This window comes from Rana temporaria, chromosome 5 (assembly GCF_905171775.1).
Source record: "Rana temporaria chromosome 5, aRanTem1.1, whole genome shotgun sequence".
NCBI lineage: Eukaryota > Metazoa > Chordata > Amphibia > Anura > Ranidae > Rana > Rana temporaria.
In genome coordinates this window covers 71986759-72003976 of record NC_053493.1, presented here as the reverse complement: position 1 = coordinate 72003976, position 17218 = coordinate 71986759, and the positions used below count along the sequence as shown (strand labels likewise).

The 17218-nt window shown below is 43.9% G+C and overlaps 1 protein-coding gene across 3 annotated transcripts in view; it reads left to right on the top strand.

Annotated features, from left to right (window-relative positions):
- Positions 1-16463, top strand: part of UBE3C (ubiquitin protein ligase E3C) — a 158127-nt gene extending 141664 nt beyond the window's left edge. For all 3 annotated transcript variants that reach the window (XM_040352702.1, XM_040352699.1, XM_040352700.1), the window contains exon 24: positions 15534-16463. In XM_040352702.1, coding sequence (XP_040208636.1) covers positions 15534-15704 — 171 coding nt within the window. In that variant the 3' untranslated portion in view covers positions 15705-16463. The remainder of the gene's footprint in view (positions 1-15533) is intronic.
- The last annotated feature ends 755 nt before the right edge of the window (positions 16464-17218 follow it).

Genomic DNA, 17218 nt, shown 5'->3' with positions numbered 1-17218 from the left:
AAAAAACATAGGGACTGCAGAAAGATGCTGTTTTGCAGTTTGGTGGTACGAAAGGAAATGCCCCTAAATCAACTGGGAGAGGGTAAAGCTGTAAACAAGGCATTCACAGGTTGCAAGCTATCCTTCAGGATATGAATGGCTCTCTGAAGGCACCTTCTCTCCCCCAGTTCTTCAGTACTATGTAAATATGCCCTCTTGATAATCTTCTGTGCTGTTTTTATCACCTTCTGGCATTTCTGTCATGGCCCTTGCACATCCCTTGCCACAGAGAGATGTGATAAGTCAGGACATCCTCAATGGCAATTTGAAAGGAGGGCAGAAGCATCTCTAAAGGAACTCCATCCCAAACCATTCTCAGTTGCAAGCTGAATGCACCTGAAAACATGCTGCATTTTGTCATTAACACAAGCCTTTAGCAATTGAGCCCCAATTGGTTCATAGTCTTGTATCTCCTTAGTTCTGCTGTACCAAGGAAGCTAATATAAAGACAAGTTTTAATTATTCTATATATTTGTATTGGGTTACGTTAAATAATTATTTACAGCTATAGTGCGTCTCTCTTGTTCCGGGAGGGCGTCAATTGATGTCCTCACAGAACACGCCTCCCGCACGTGCTCTGTGACCATTGCACAGCTGATCACAGATCGAGGTAAAGCGCCAGTCACAGAGGCCCTTTACATGTGATCAGGTGTAATTGGACACAGCTGATCACATGGAAAACAAACTTGTCACTTATCAACATTCCTTTACTTATGCGCTATCACTGTGTGAGGAAACCTGATAACTGGCAAGGCTGACGGGGCACATTTACACTGATGATCAAGGCACTGATCATCAATGCCCTGATTATTAGTGCAGCCCCATCAGTGCCTCCTCATTAGTGCAGCTTGTCAGTGCAGCCTCATCAGTGCAGCCTTACCAGTGCCCATTAGTGCAGCCTCGCCAGTACCCAACAGCAGTGAAGAAGAAAAATTACTTATTTGCAAAATTTTATGAAAGAAAAACGTAAAAAAACAATTGGTATTTTTTAATTTGTTCAACAAAAAAAAAAACACAGTGGTAATTAAATACCACCAAAAAGAAGCTCTCATCAGTCTCAAAAAAAATAATAATTATAAAATGATTTGGGTACAGTGTGGTATGACCGCGCAATTGTCATTCAAAATGCGACAGCACTGAAAGCTGAAAATTGCCCTGTATAAAATCGCCTGGCGGATCGGATTAGATGACAGTCGGATGTAAATGGACATTTACATCTGTCTGCCCATAGAGGAAAGCGTGCTGTATCCGTGTCCGCCATGCAGAAGCAGAGAAGACGTGGGCCTGTCATCAGCCTGAGCTGCCGGAGTCTGCCAGTGTGAAAGAGACTTATTTGCAAGATATTTGGCTGTGTACGAATAGCCTCTTTTGGCTGGATTGGTGAAAATCAACTGTAAACCCAGTAAAATAAAATCTAAGAAAATTCTGAATGATGTATTTCAGACAAATTCTTTAAATATTTGCTTTAAATCATGCACAGGTGTGTGTATTTACACAAAATAATCTTTTTGTTGTAAAAGGCACAAGGGCACGAGGGGTTCAGCTAGTCCATGACCTTTTACATTAAAGGGCGATTTGAGGCATAGTTGTATTACCATCAGAGAACTTGGCATTCACCCCAGATAAATAAATGTAAATAGACCAAAACAAATACACCTTAGATCTAGAGGAAGAATTGAGAATGAACATGAAAGCGCTCACTAGCGGACAATTAGTGAATCATTAGTGTTCTTTCAATACGGGGTGAGGAGGAGGTGGACCTCTATATACACTGGATGAATAGTGACGTGAGAATATTTGTTTTGTCCTGATACATAATGGAGCTTGTATTTGTCAAAATAATTTGAAATTAGTTCTGACTGATGTCAAAAAGTTATCAATGAATAACCTCCCGCCCCTATCAATGAAAGCCAGGCCAAACCAAGGTCACAATATGGAACAGCCATGCAAAGGTATACAATTTATCTTTAGTATGAATGCACGCTGCAGTTTACACAAGGAACATTTTAATGTGAATTGTTGGCATGTAAAAATAGTCATTATTTTCCAATATGCATTGTACCTGTTCGCAAATATTCCACCAAGGAGTGGCTTTTTTTCATTGTAGACCTCTGATACTGGGCCGCAGTAATTATAGTGACAGATATTTCTGTCATGCTTTCCCAATGCAAACATTTTAAATATTTTTGTTACATTTATGCAAAATGACATACTTTAGGTTTTAGATGATGCATTATGACGGTAAGTAGTACTTCATTTCACTGTACCACCTTTTAGATCCGGTGCTGAGGGTTGTCATTCAAATTCCTGCTGTCACTGTTGCTGCCATCTACCAGGAATAGATGTTGACCCACTGTATTTCAGAGGAGGATGCCCCTAACCCTATAACAGACAGCAGAGGTTTGTGCAGCATGAGAAGTAAATCCTTGTAGATCATTTCCCTCCAACCTTTTTCTTGCAAGGCTCTAAAGACCACATTTGAAAAAGAACAGGTTTATATTTTATTATACTTCCTGTCAGTGGAGGCTGGTGCTCACTGGTCACCGAAAGCACCCCAAATAAAAAAAAATGGCGTTGGATGCATGTACAAGAACGCGGCCGCAATCCACCGACACCAAACACCCCCCCTTGGGGAGACTGACCTTAACTTAAGAGGCAGGGGTAAGGAAGAGCCGGACCATTGCTTCTCCTCCCGGCTGAACAGGAAGTGTGTCCTGAGACCCGATTGGCCATAAGACTTTTTTTTTTTTTATATATATATATAATTTTTTACACTAAGCTAAAGCAGTTATGTTATCTGCATAGTTATAACTAACTATATTGGAAAGTGTCTATAACATAGTATGTTCACAACAGCTTTAATGGGTAACTACTTAAAATGGATTTCTGTTACGAAAATTGACAGACACAGTTCTTCTGATTTTTGACCACGGGTACTCCCGAGGTGGTTGGCCCTATAGGGTCCCTTCCAACCCCTACAGGCCTAAGTTATTTTCCCAACCAACACACCCAAGTTGAAAGTCACAACGGTCTTCAACTAAGTGAATTCTCTATTTATTCTTATGGAGATATGACAGGGGGTGCAGGGCTTAGTAGTACTGTATTATTTACTTGGTCATATGCACCCTAAAGTTGTATAAAAGTATACAAGTAGAAAGTGTATGAATCTCAAAACCAGCTATTCTAGATAGCCAAAGAAAGCTTGCCTGGATGCAGGGCTGAGTCGCACAGTATTGTGTACTGTATTGCTTGTATAAAATGAAGTTTAAATATTACCCTAAAGAAGTTGGCGATAGTCCCTGCTTTATAATGTTGCGAGCCTGACAAATTCCAGACATTATTTAATGTTTGTAGACTCTTGGTATCACAAGGTTAGACCATTAACAAATTAAGAGCCCATTTGGAGCCAGATTAAATGTTACAAGATAGCATTTTCCCAAACGAATTAAAGCTTAATAACTTTTTTAATAAATTAAGTTGCTGTAGAGGAAAAAAAATCTCTCCATTTGTATTCGAGTGGGTAGGATAGAGAAGTTCCAGTCGGGTCAGAGTAATAAATGGCTCCTCTCCACTGGTGAACTGATGTCTTCTCTGGTTATAATAGCTTTCATTATGCAGTTTTTACATTGGCGAGGCCCTGGTTTTACGGTAGCATTTCCATCTGTTACATTACTAAACCATTAAAGTGGGAAAAAATGCAATAACCTATGTAGAGATAGCCCTAAAATGCAGCAATTTGGCAGTGAGATGCATTTAAATACTCGCCTTCAAAAATATCCTGACTTTACCATTAATGACTGTGCAAAGACCTTTTCTCCCGCTTAAAGATGGAAAGAATAATGATTAGACTAAGTAATGTTTAATCATGGGGAGATTTAGTTGCCAGTAAGTGAAAATTATTCTAAAATATAGAAATAATGTAGCTGTGGTTTTGTATAAATTGCAGTTGAAGATTTTATACTCGACTTAGATCTAAATGTAAAACTGTGTGATGTTTAATGTTCTACTATCGGATGGTGACAGTTTGGATGGATGGGGCAGCATGCTAAACAGACCAGTCCAGAATTTATAGGACCTAAAAGGGGCAAACTCTTACTGAAGGATGAGAACATTCTCATGCTTAATTAATTACAATAATACAATCATTCAAGAGGGTTTTGAGGTTGACAGAGGATCTTCTCTATCAGAAGCAGCTAACATAGCTGCATCCCCCTCCTAGGGAAGCCTTCACCCAGGTACCCTCTCATTGGAGGACCTAACTGCCAGCACTCCGCAAATCTTCCATAATAATGTTTGTTGAAGCTCCATAATACTTACAAACTATTATTTGCTTACGCATTTCGTCCTAGGTGGCTTTAGTCAAAGCAAGTTGTCAACTGCCCTAGAGCAGGTTAAGATACACCTTTCATCACTGTGTGAGAGTAACGGAACATATTTTTTAACATATCCTGTACAATCAAACAGGAGTGTACAAACACAATTTAAACCGTAGAAAGCAAAAAAAAAGTGTCAAAATACATTATTACAGAAGTTAAACCTATGGTGATAACAGCATTAAAGACCGTATATACAAACCCAATTCCAAAAACGTTGGGACATGGCAACAAAATTCAACTCTTTAACTTTTTTGGGGCAACCATGGGTGCCATGTTCTCCATACTAAAGAAGAGAGGGACCTTCCAGCTTGTTTTTAGAGCTCAGTTTAAAGGCCTGCATCTCTAATAGTAAGGGGGTGCTTTATGGAATGGGCAGCTTGCACATCTGGTAAGGTGCCATCAATGCTGAAAGATGTATCCAGGTTTTGAGCAGCATATGCTCCCATCCAGATGTCTTTTTCAGGAAAGGCCTTGCATATTTCAGGACAATGCTAAACTGCATACTGAATCTATGATAACAGCATGGCTTTGTTGTAGTAGAAGAGTCTGGGTGCTTTAACTGGCCTGCCTTCAGTCCAGACCTTTCACCAACTGAAAATATTTGGCATACCCTGTAAAGAAAAATATGCGAAGTTACAACATTCTTCTTCCAAAACTCCAGCAGCTGGTCTCCTCAGTTCCTAGATATTTACAGAGTGTTGTTAAGAGGGGATGGTACACCATGGTAAACATGGCTCTGTCCTAACCCTTTTGAGACGTGTGGCTGCCATTTTTTTTTTTTATTATTTAAAATTTTCTCCATTTAAGCATTTGATATGTTTTCTTTTTTCTATTGTGAATAAAATATGGGTTTATGAGATGTGCAAATAACTGCGTTCTGTTTTCATGTAGATTTTACACCGTGTCCTGAATTTTTTTGGAATTGGGGTTGTAGCGAGGAAACATTCACTATGTAATGTGTAGATCATCCCACTTGCAAAACAACCCTTGAGAAACTCCAGAATGAAATCTAAAAATCCCAAATGCCTCTCATTAGGAAAGCCTCCTTTGCAAGGCAGCCCCAGGCATTTGGTAACTTGCTAAGACAGGCATGTCCAAAGTCCGACCCACGGGCCAATTGCCGCCCTCGTTCCAGATTAATGAGGCCCCACGGGTAATTTGGATATATATATCTTTTGTGACCCCCAATGAATCCCTGAGCATCACTGGGATTTGTTGGGGACCACAAAAGCTATATATCGTTTTTATCATTCTGGCAGCCTCGGGGGGGACAGGGAGGGGGGCGGACGAGTCCTGTCAGATTACATACCAGAGAATCTCCTGTTTACTCGGCGGCGTCTGTAATAGGAAGTCCCGTCTCCTGGGCTGCCATTGGACGACTGTTCTGTCTATCATAGAAGGTGTGACTTTGTATTAAAGAGGCCACCGAGCAAACCGGAGATTCTCCTGTATGTAATCTGTTTGCGCTCGTCCCGCCCCCTCCCTGCCCCCTCAGAGGCTGCAGATGGCCATGGATCAGGCTGCACTGATGGCAATGGTGAGGCTGCATTCAGAGGCTGCATTAACCACTAGCCGACCAGCCGCCGCAGTTATACGGCGGCAGGTCGGCTCGGCTGCTCGAGATCACGTAGCTATACATCATCTCGCAGTTCAGCCCGCTCGACCCTAGTGCCGACGCGCGTGCCCGGCAGGCACGATCACCGCCGGGCACCAGCGATCGCTCGTTACAGAGCGAGAACCGGGAGCTGTGAGTGTAAACCTACAGCTCCCGGTCCTGTCAGGAGGAGAAATGACGGATCGTCTGTTCATACAATGTATGAACAGCAATCTGTCATTTCCCCTAGTCAGTCCCACCCCCCCTTCAGTTAGAACACAATAAAGGGAACATAATTAACCCCTTCCTCGCCCCCTAGTGTTAACCCCTTCCCTGCCAGTGTAATTTTTTTTATAGTAATCAATGCATTTTTATAGCACTGATCGCTATAAAAATGCCAATTGTCCCAAAAATATGTCATGAGTGTACGATGTGTTTGCCATAAGGTCGCAGTACCGATAAAAATCACTGATCGCCGCCATTACTAGTAAAAAAAAAAATATTAATAAAAAATGCCATAAAACTATCCCCTATTTTGTAGACGCTATAACTTTTGCGCAAACCAATCAATAAACGCTTATTGCGATTTTTTTTTTTAAAACCAAAAATATGTAGAAGAATACGTATCGGCCTAAACTGAGGAGAAAAAAAATGTTTTTTTTATATATATTTGGGGGGATATTTATTACAGCAAAAAATTAAAAATATTCATTTTTTTTTCAAAATTGTCGCTCTATTTTTGTTTATAGCACAAAAAATAAAAACCGCAGAGGTGATCAAATACCACCAAAAGAAAGCTCTATTTGTGGGAAAAAAAGGACGCCAATTTTGTTTGTTAGCCACGTCGCACGACCGCGCAATTGTCAGTTAAAGTGACGCAGTGCCGAATCGCAAAAAGTGGCCCAGTCATTGACCAGAAATGTGGTCCGGGGCTGAAGTGGTTAATGGCAATGGCGAGGCTGCATTGATGGGCAGTGAACCTTATTTTGCTTCACAGTTCTTTATTTAAAATAAAAAAAAATCCAGAAACTTCTCTCTTAAAGTGAAGGTGCGTGTTATACGCTGATAAATGTGGTATATCCAAATAACACGCCCAAACTCATCCTTAGACTCTTCACCACTCGCAGCCACAGAATGTCAGGCAAAATGGTCGGCCCTCAAGCATGTTCACTTCATCAAATCTGGCCCTCTTTGAAAAAAGTTTGGACACCCCTGTGCTAAGACCACCAAGGCTGAAAGTCATTAGTGATTGTTACTTTTTGTGCAATATCGGGTTTTAATAAACTATGAGGCAGAAGATTTGGTGCTTGCTGGAATACTTTTTATTCATATACAAAATCACAGGAAAAGGGTGCTAAGGCTATGCACCGCACTTGTGGATTGCGGGACTGGATAAGAGGAGGAGCAGGTAAACTTCACATTACACATTTTTTCTAAGTGGAGTGGATTGTTTTTTTTATGAGCTGTCGAGACTGTTCAACCAGGCTCTACATGACTCTACATGAAAATCCTCTAACTATTGGACAAATGATTGTCCGTTTTTTGTTGTTTTTTTGGCATGCTAGTCTTATATCGAAACCAATAGGTTACTTAAGTTACGAACATCCTCAGAACTTTGGAAGTGATGTGTTGTATTGAATTGTAATGTATTCTTTTGTTTACGAACATGCATGGTCTTGGTCTTAAGATTTTTTTTGGATGAATACTGTACTGATTCAACGAAAATCATTAGTTCTGGTATCGTACAAGAAAAATGTTCATGTTTTGCATACATTTTTGCATAAACTGTAGTGATCAGTGCTCAAAATCTGTGTACGAATGATCACATTGTTGGACGATTGCTCCGAAAGGGTTATTTTTGTTCAATTTTCTGATTGTGTGTACTAGGTGTAACAGTGTCAGAGTAATCCCAATCATACATCAGAGAAAGCTAAAGTTTATGCACTTTTGCTCCTGATGATCTTTTCTCTATCCTTATCAAGAGGTATTTTCTTTCTCGTACATCACGGGACACAGAGCGGCATATTCATTACTATGTGGGTTATATGGAGTACCTTCAGGTGATGGACACTGGCAATCTCAAACAGGAAGTGCCCCTCCCTATATAACCCCCTCCCATAGGAGGAGTACCTCAGTTTTTCGCCAGTGTCTTAGGTGTTGGTCACGGAATAGCTTGCCTCCATATCCTTAGGATTTTGGCAGGCTAACCGGATCTGTCCAGAGTGCCTCAGTGCCGAAGTGGACAGTACCCGGGCCCCAAAATCCGTGGGGTTTTGCCTATAATGCCCTCTCCGGAGGGCTGGACCCTGGGCCCAGGACTTGGAGCTTTTTTCCAAAGCCAAAAGTATCCTGTTTGCCGGGGTGCTATATAGGTCCAGGACAGCGGTTCCTTCTAGGACCCCAGTGCCTGATGGTCTACTACACTACCCACGGAGATGGGAGAAGATTGGACTGTGTTTGCTTGCAAACGTCCTGCGGCATGGAGCAGGTAAGTGGGGAGCCTGCGGAACTTGGTTCGACAGCGGGCTCCCCAGGGGTGATCAAAAAGGGGGGGTAGCCTGAGTATGCTCTGCATAGGCACCTTGGTCACTATGTCTGTGTGTAGACAGGATGGTCTGATTTCCCCCCCCCATCTCTGGTTCCCCTGTCCAAGTGAATCTTTGCTGGCTACCTGCTGCCCTGCTGGTCAGATAGGGTCATCTTTTGAATCCTATTCTGGGCAAAAAAGTCCTTAGAGTCTCTGTTATGTGCCTACCTGTCCGGGGGTTCGAATTTGCCGCCCTGCAGCCGTCGGCACGATCCTCTCTCCCTGCCTCTGTAGCGCCTGGCACGCCTCTCCATGTGTCTCTCTCCTTCCTGACAGGCGCGTGCGCGGGCACGCCAAAATAGACGGTTTCGCGCCGTTCGGGAGGATTGGGCGGGGAGAGCGCAGGAAGAGGCGTACCTTCGCGTCTGTTAAGAACAGACAGGCTGCATTCATGGCTCAGTCTGAGCTGATGCTGGAGGAGAGGGGACGCAGAGCGGCACTCCGGTGACCCCCGGTGGCAGGAAAGGGGTAGTACATCCTAGGCTTGGCCTATTTTCTTTCTATCAAGCCAAAAATTCCCCTTTGCAGCAGGTTGGAGGCCGGAAAAGAGATCTGGTGGGGCCGTATGTTATAAAAAAAAAAAAAAAAAAAGAGAATATATATATTTTTTTAAAGGAACATAATATCATATTGAAGAAGAAAAAAAAAAAAAAAAAAAAAGAGATTTTTTTCCTTTATATTTTGAATAAACATACTCGGCCTCACCAGGGGTTTTTGGACACTAGTAATTCTGCTGTTCCCTAAACCTCTTAACTATTCCTAGCTGCAAACAGTCAGTTGTTGCATGCAGGGGTACCTCGGTATTGTACTATGGCTCCCAAAGGCTCAGGATCAAAAGGGACAAAAAATGCCAAAAAACAAAAGGGCTCCCCCTCGGATTCTGAGGACACGAGTCAGGCTATGCCAGTACTCTCCCCACCTAGTAGCCAAGTTGTGGCCGTCTTGGTTGAGCCAATAGGGGGGTCTGGTGCGGCGGCTGGCCCAGATCCACCCAACCCTGTGTTTGTCACAGAGGAAATGCTAGCTGCCTCTTTGGGAGGGCTAGAGGAAAGATTGGCGGCTATGTTCGCTAGGTCTTTACCAGGCAAGAAACGGACTAGATCCCCTTCGCCTAAAATTGTATCCTCAGATGCTGAAATTCTCTCGCCGGGGGAATTAGTTTCAGGAGGACCTACTGGACGAGAATCCAGAGGGTTCAGAAATTGAGGAATCTACTGTTGAAGAACCATTCTCAGCCTCCCAAGCGGAGAGTCTGTGGGTCCAGTCTTTGACAGACATGGTTCACTCAGCATTTAAGTTGCCTTTACCGGAGCTCCGGGGTCCGGTAGTTTCCTCTTTGGGCTCCTTAAAGGCGCCCTTGAACAACGCAGTTTTTCCGGTCCATCCTCTATTGGAGGAGTTAATTTTCCAGGATTGGGTACGACCAGACAGAATTTTTCTGCCGCCTAAAAAAATTTCTGTTATCTACCCGTTGGAAGAGAAGTTTGCCAAAAGATGGGCGCTCCCAGCTGTGGATGCTGCCATCTCGTGTGTGAATAAATCACTAACTTGCCCGGTAGAAAACATTCAAATGTTTAAAGACCCGGTTGATAAACGTTTGGAAACTCTTTTAAAAGCTTCCTTTGCTACGGCAGGGGCAGTGGTACAGCCAGCAGTTGCTGCTATCGGAGTCTGTCAAGCTTTAAAGGACCAGACTAAACAGATGCTTAAGGACATCCCTGCCCAGCAGGCAGAGGAGCTATCTGATATACCCAGAGCTCTATGCTTTGCGGTGGATGCTATAAAGGACTCTATTCAGCAGGCGTCTCGTTTATCACTATTTTTAGTGCATATGAGAAGACTCTTATGGTTAAAAAACTGGGCGGCCGAGCCCCCGTGCAAAAAGCTTCTGGCAGGTTTTCCCTTCCATGGAGGGCGTCTCTTCGGAGAAGATCTGGATAAATACATTCAGACTATTTCAAGTGGTAAGAGTACGCTTTTACCAGTCAAAAAGAAGTTTCGGGGGCCTACGTTTAAAAGGCAGCTTTCTCCGGCTCCGGGGCCCTCAAATTCCAGGCAGTACCGACGGCCTCCTGTACGATCAAACTTTAACAGCAAATCGCAGGGACAGGCCTCTGGCGGCAAGAAGCCTTGGTATCGCAAACCAGCTAAGCCAGCCCCTAAGTCTGTCTTATGAAGGGGCGCCCCCACCCATGAGGGTGGGGGGAAGGCTTCACCTCTTTGCAGAGGTTTGGGAAGCCAACATCCCCGACGAATGGGTCCGGTCTACTGTGGCCGCAGGTTACAGACTAGAGTTTCTAAAAATCCCTCCTCCTCATTACCAGGAGTCAAGAGTACCAGGCGACCCTGTGAAAAAAGCCGCATTGATAGCGGCATTGAATCATCTGCTATGCCAGAAGGTGATAGTAGAAGTACCAGTCCGGGAACAGGGATTGGGGTTCTACTCCAACCTGTTTATCATCCCAAAGCCCAACGGCGATGTCAGGCCAATTTTGGACTTAAAGGGAGTAAATGCGTACCTAAAGGTCCGCTCATTCCGGATGGAAACTATTCGGTCAGCTGTCGCCGTGCTCCAGAAGGACGACTTTATGGCGTCCATAGACATAAAAGATGCTTACCTTCATGTGCCAATTTTTCAGCCACATCAAGTATTTCTACGCTTCTCGGTTGCTCAACGTCATTTCCAATTTATGGCACTTCCTTTCGGGTTGGCTACGGCCCCCCGGGTATTCACGAAGGTCCTAGCTCCAATCCTAGCCAATCTGAGGACCCAAGGGGTCACGGTCCTGGCTTACCTGGACGACCTCTTGGTCATAGACCACTCGTCTCCTGGCCTGGAGCGAGCAGTGGCCCTCACAGTTCAGTACCTCGAAAGGTTCGGCTGGGTCCTAAATCGAGACAAGTCAGCATTCCTGCCCACAAGGCAGCTGGAATACCTCGGTATGAGATTGGATACAGAACAACAGAAGGTGTTTCTGCCCTTATTAAAGGTCAAGGCCATCAAGGAGCTAATACAAATAGTTCTAAGCAAGAGAAGGCCAACTGTTCGCCTATGTATGCGGCTACTAGGCAAGATGGTGGCCACATTCGAGGCGGTTCCATACGCTCAAAGCCACACTCGCATCCTGCAGGCAGCCATCCTGTCAGTATGGAGCAAGAGGCCTCAAGCCTTAGATATTCCTTTGCCACTCTCACCAAGGGTGCGACAAGGTCTATCTTGGTGGTTAAACCCTCAGAATCTCCTGAAGGGAAAGACTTTCAGTCCTGTGACCTGGAAGATAGTAACCACAGACGCCAGCCTGATGGGCTGGGGAGCAATTTTGGATGGTTGCACTCGCCAGGGCACTTGGGCAGCGGCAGAGAAGCAGTTGCCCATCAATATCTTGGAGCTCAGAGCTGCTCGACTGGCCCTCAGGGCTTGGACATCCAAACTACAGGGGTTCCCGGTGAGAATACAATCGGACAATGCCACGGTGGTGGCATACATAAATCACCAAGGGGGAACCAAGAGTCTAGCCGCTCAGAGAGAAGGGGTCTTACGTATTAATCCTCCAGTTAAATCCCCGCTTTGTCCGTGGGATTTAAATCTTGTTCTGTCAAGTTTACAGAAACAACCTTTTGAGCCGTTGGCTGAAATTCCTTTGGTTTTTCTGACAAGGAAGTTAGTATTTTGGTCGCCATAGTTTCCGCCAGAAGAGTATCGGAACTGGCAGCCTTATCCTGTAAGGAACCATATCTTATTTTGCATAAGGACAAGGTCGTTCTCCGCCCTCATCCTTCCTTCCTACCAAAGGTTATATCCAGTTTTCATCTAAACCGGGATTTGGTATTACCATCCTTCTTTCCTAAACCTACTTCCATAAAGGAAGGGTTGCTGCATGCCTTGGATATTGTCAGGGCCATGAAGGCCTATATTAAAGCTACAGAGAAGATCCGGAAAACAGACGTGTTGTTCATTTTACCGAATGGGCCCAAAAAAGGGGGCAGGCAGCTGCAAAATCCACCATCTCGAGGTGGATTAAACAGTTAATCACTCAGGCCTACGGCTTGAAAGGGTGGCCTCCTCCGGTATCATTAAAGGCTCATTCTACTAGGGCCATGGGCGCTTCCTGGGCAGCACACCACCAGATCTCTATGGCTCAAGTTTGCAAGGCGGGCAACCTGGTCTTCTGTCCACACGTTTACAAGGTTCTACCAGTTGGACGTAAGAAGGAATACAGATACAGCCTTTAGGCAGGCAGTGCTGCAGGCTGCAATTTAAGACCCTCAGAGTCAGGGGGCACCCTTGAGTTAAAATTTAAATTTAAGTTTAATTTTTCTCGACTAAGTTGGATTTATTATTATTTGAGAGTATCTCTGAATTAAATCCTTGTGTCTTGGGAAGATTTCTCCCTCCCCTCAGTAAAGCATTGCTTTGGGACATCCCACATAGTAATGAATATGCCGCTCTGTGTCCCGTGATGTACGAGAAAGAAAAAGGGATTTTTAATACAGCTTACCTGTAAAATCCTTTTCTTGGAGTACATCACGGGACACAGAGCTCCCACCCCTCTTATGGGGACCATTTTTGGGAGGCATACTGCTTGCTACAAAACTGAGGTACTCCTCCTATGGGAGGGGGTTATATAGGGAGGGGCACTTCCTGTTTGAGATTGCCAGTGTCCATCACCTGAAGGTACTCCATATAACCCACATAGTAATGAATATGCCGCTCTGTGTCCCGTGATGTACTCCAAGAAAAGGATTTTACAGGTAAGCTGTATTAAAAATCCCTTTTTTCTTAGTAATAAACAGGTAGACTGACCAGCAAGTTACAGAATGTACAGTTGGGAAAATAATTATTTGATCCCCTGAAGATTTTGTAAGTTTGCCCACTTACAAAGGAATGAAGGGTCTATAATTTTTTTTATCATAGGTGTATTTTAAATAATAGAGACCAGAATATCAACCAAAATTTAAGAAAAAAAACATATAGTACAAATGTTATAAATTGAGTTGCAGTTTGGGAAGTAAAATAAGTATTTGATCCCCAAGCAAACCATTACTTAGTACTTGGTGGAGAAACCCTTGTTGGCAAGCACAAGCACAGAGGTAAGATGTTTCTTGTAGTAGGTCACCAGGTTTGCACACATCTCAGGCGGGATTTTGGTCCACTCTACAGATTTTCTCTAAGCCCTGGTTCACACTGGGCTGTGGGAGTGAAGCTTCACTCCCGCTGGCAGTCCCGATTTTGGCCGCAATTTAAGAGACATCTGTGCAGGTTTCTGCACAGATGTCAATGTAAATCGTGGCCCGAAATCGCAAAAAGTAGTACAGGAACTACTTTTTGAAATCGGTGCAGCGCCGCAGATGCGGCGTCGCACCGATTAGGGCGGTGTCATTGCCGGCAAATGCCGCCGATTTGAGATGCGATTTCACATGTGAAATCGCATCTCAAATCAAAGCAAATCGTACCCAGTGTGAACCTGGGCTCAAAGCTTAAAGTTTCTTGGCTGTCGCTTGGCAACTCAGCGTTTTAGCTCCCTCCATACATTTTCTATAGGGTTAAGGTCTGGAGCCTGGCTAGGCCACTCCATGGCCTTAATGTGCTTCATGTTGAGCCACTCCTTTGTTGCCTTGGCAGTACGTTTTGGGTCATTATCATGCTGTAAGACCCATCCACGACCCTTCTTCAGTGTTCTGCCTGATGGAAGAAGGTTCTCTTATCCAAGATTTTACAATGCATGGCCCTGTATGTTGTCCCCTCAAGGCGACAAAGTTGGCCTTTACCTTTTAGTGGAAAAAAACGCCCCAAAGCATCATGTTTCCACCTCCATGCTTGACTGTAGGGACGGTCTTCTTAGGGTCATGGTCAGCATTTTTCTTCCTCCAAACACGGCAAGTCGAGTTAATGCCAAAGAGCTCAATTTTGGCCTGATCTGACCATGGCACTTTCTTCCAATTCTTCTCTGAATCATTTAGATGTTTATTGGCAAACTTCAAACTGGCCTGTATATGTGCCTTTTTGAGGAGGGGGACCTTGCAGGTGCTGTAGGATTTAAATCCATGGCGGTGTATTGTGTTACCAATGGTTTGTTTGGTAAATGTGGTCCCAACTGCCTTGAGGTCATTCACAAGCTCCTTCCATGATGCCTCACTTTTTTCATGATCATTTATGCCTCCTGAGGCAAAATCTTGAATGGAGCTCCAGACTGAGGGCAATTAATGGTTTGTATTTCTTCCATTTGTGAATAATTGCTCCAACAGTTGTCTCCTTCTCACCAAGCTTCTTGCTGATGGTCTTGTAGCCCATTTCAGCTTTGTGTAGGTCTACAATCTTATCCCTGACGTCCTTTGACAGCTCTTTGGTCTTGCCCATGATCTTGAGTTTTGAATGGAAGAAAGAGATTCTGTGGACAAGTGTCTTTTATACACATAACAAATTCTTGTTAGGAGCACCTTCTTAAATTGACAGGACCAATCTGTGTACTGTAACCAGTCTGTGGGAGCCAGAATTATTGTTGGTAGGGGATCAAATACTAATTGTACTCACTGAACTGCAACTCCATTTATAACATTTGTATTGTGTGTTTTTTCTGAATTTTTGGTTGATATTCTGTCTCTATCATTTAAAATAAACATATGATAAAAATTATAGACCCTTCATTTCTTTGTAAGTGCGCAAACTTTCAAAATCTGCAGGGGATCAAATAATAATTTTCCCTACTGTAGCTTTTCTTTCTGTTCCTTTCCTACAAATAAGTTTGAGGCAAAGACTTTATTATGAACACCAGCACGCTGATCAAGCTGCACTCCTTTAAAGCTCTCCAAAACCTAAGAAGGTTGATTTTGTAATGTTCAGTTGGACTCATTCCCAATACAGAATTCTGATACTGTCACACATTGTTAAGGTATGTTGTCCCCGCTTTCTTAATGTTGTTAATACTCTTTCTTAAAGGAATTGTATCCCGCTTTCTGCATCCATAATGGAGGATCTGATCTGGAGCGACTTCCCACTGCAAGCACTTGCATGAACCTCCTAAAACTGCCGGAATTTTATGATGAGAATCTAATGAGGAGCAAACTGCTTTATGCCATAGAATGTGCTGCTGGCTTTGAGCTAAGCTGAGTCTGGGTTTTAATTCAAGACAAGGAACCCCCTGCCAGGAACTGGAAATCGGTGCCTAAACAGAATTCCCCATCTAATGGAGATGCTTCAGGAATCCTGACTTTATTATGTGGAAAGTCAACATAAAAATCTGCCATAGGCCATCGTACCGTGAAAATTGCAGTTTGTACTTCAAAAAAAGGAGAAAACGCTATTTAAATATTGAGGCCAGTCTGCAGATAATAACCAAAGATAAAGATTTGGCTTAATGCTGTTTAGACTGAAAACATCCACAAGCTTGCAATACGTTTATTCAACGAGCAGATTCGTTGCCTATTGGCCTAAACAGGGTCAGGATCATTTAGAGGTGAAAAAAGTAATTGCACACAGCAGAAAAAGGGATGCAAAAGATGCATTGCACCCTGTTGTTGTTTTACATCATAGTAAATGAATTTTAACTGTTTCCACTGTGTTTCTTTCATTATCTGCTGCACTGGTTAATTACCATAAAAAATGTCATTCATGGTATTTTATTTGTTCTTTCTATTCAAATCAAAGACCCCCTCTAGAAAACGTGGACTATACAGGCTTCTGTAAAATGTATATCATGATGGGTATGAACACAGTTGTGAATATAAAAAAAAATGCTTTGCTTTTGTTCCCATTATTGTACAGATTTTTTTTATATCAGATTTTCTTTTGTTCATGTAGTACAGTCTACGGTCATGGCTATGGAGGAGAGAATACAGTAACAACTATTAAATATTATTTCAAACTACATGTCTGCCTATTTTCAGTGTTGTATAGAAATTTGAACACTTTAGGATGAGTCTATTATCAATCCAGGAGTTCTTTACTGGAAAATGGAGATACCTAACCTGCCCTATCATACAACAAAGTGTGCCACATGCAGGCTTCTAGTTTTCTATGTTCTCACAGCCTGGTGTGCAGAGTTTCAGCACTAGATAAGCCAAAGTAACTTGGCTGCTGGCAAAAAGGGTCATTATAATAAAACATTCAAATACAGATACTAGGGGTGCAACGGATCACGGTTGATCCGTGATCCGAACGGGTCACCCCCTTCGGATCGGAACACACTGTGATCCGCGGATTGCCACGGCTCCGGAGCTAGTCCGAAGCCGCGGCCTTTCCTAATGTTACGGCGGCGGCTCCGGAGCTAGGCCGAAGCTGCAGCCTTTCCTAATGTTATGGCCGCGGCTTCGGCCTACCTCCGGAGCCACGACCATAACGCTAGGAAAGGCCGCGGCTTCGGCCTAGCTCCGGAGCCGCCGCCGTAACATTAGGAAAGGCCGCAGCTTCGGCCTAGCTCCGGAGCCTCGGCCATCTTGGTACACCCGGCGGCGGCCCTCCTCTGTTTACACCCACAGAGGAGGAGCCCGCACTCGTGGGACACACCGCTTGGGGAGTGTCTGTCGGTACTAGCTGGGGGGGGTCGCTGTCCTGAGAGAAGGGGGGTCGCTGTCCTGAGAGAAGGGGGGTCGCTGTCCTGAGAGAAGGGGGGTCGCTGTCCTGAG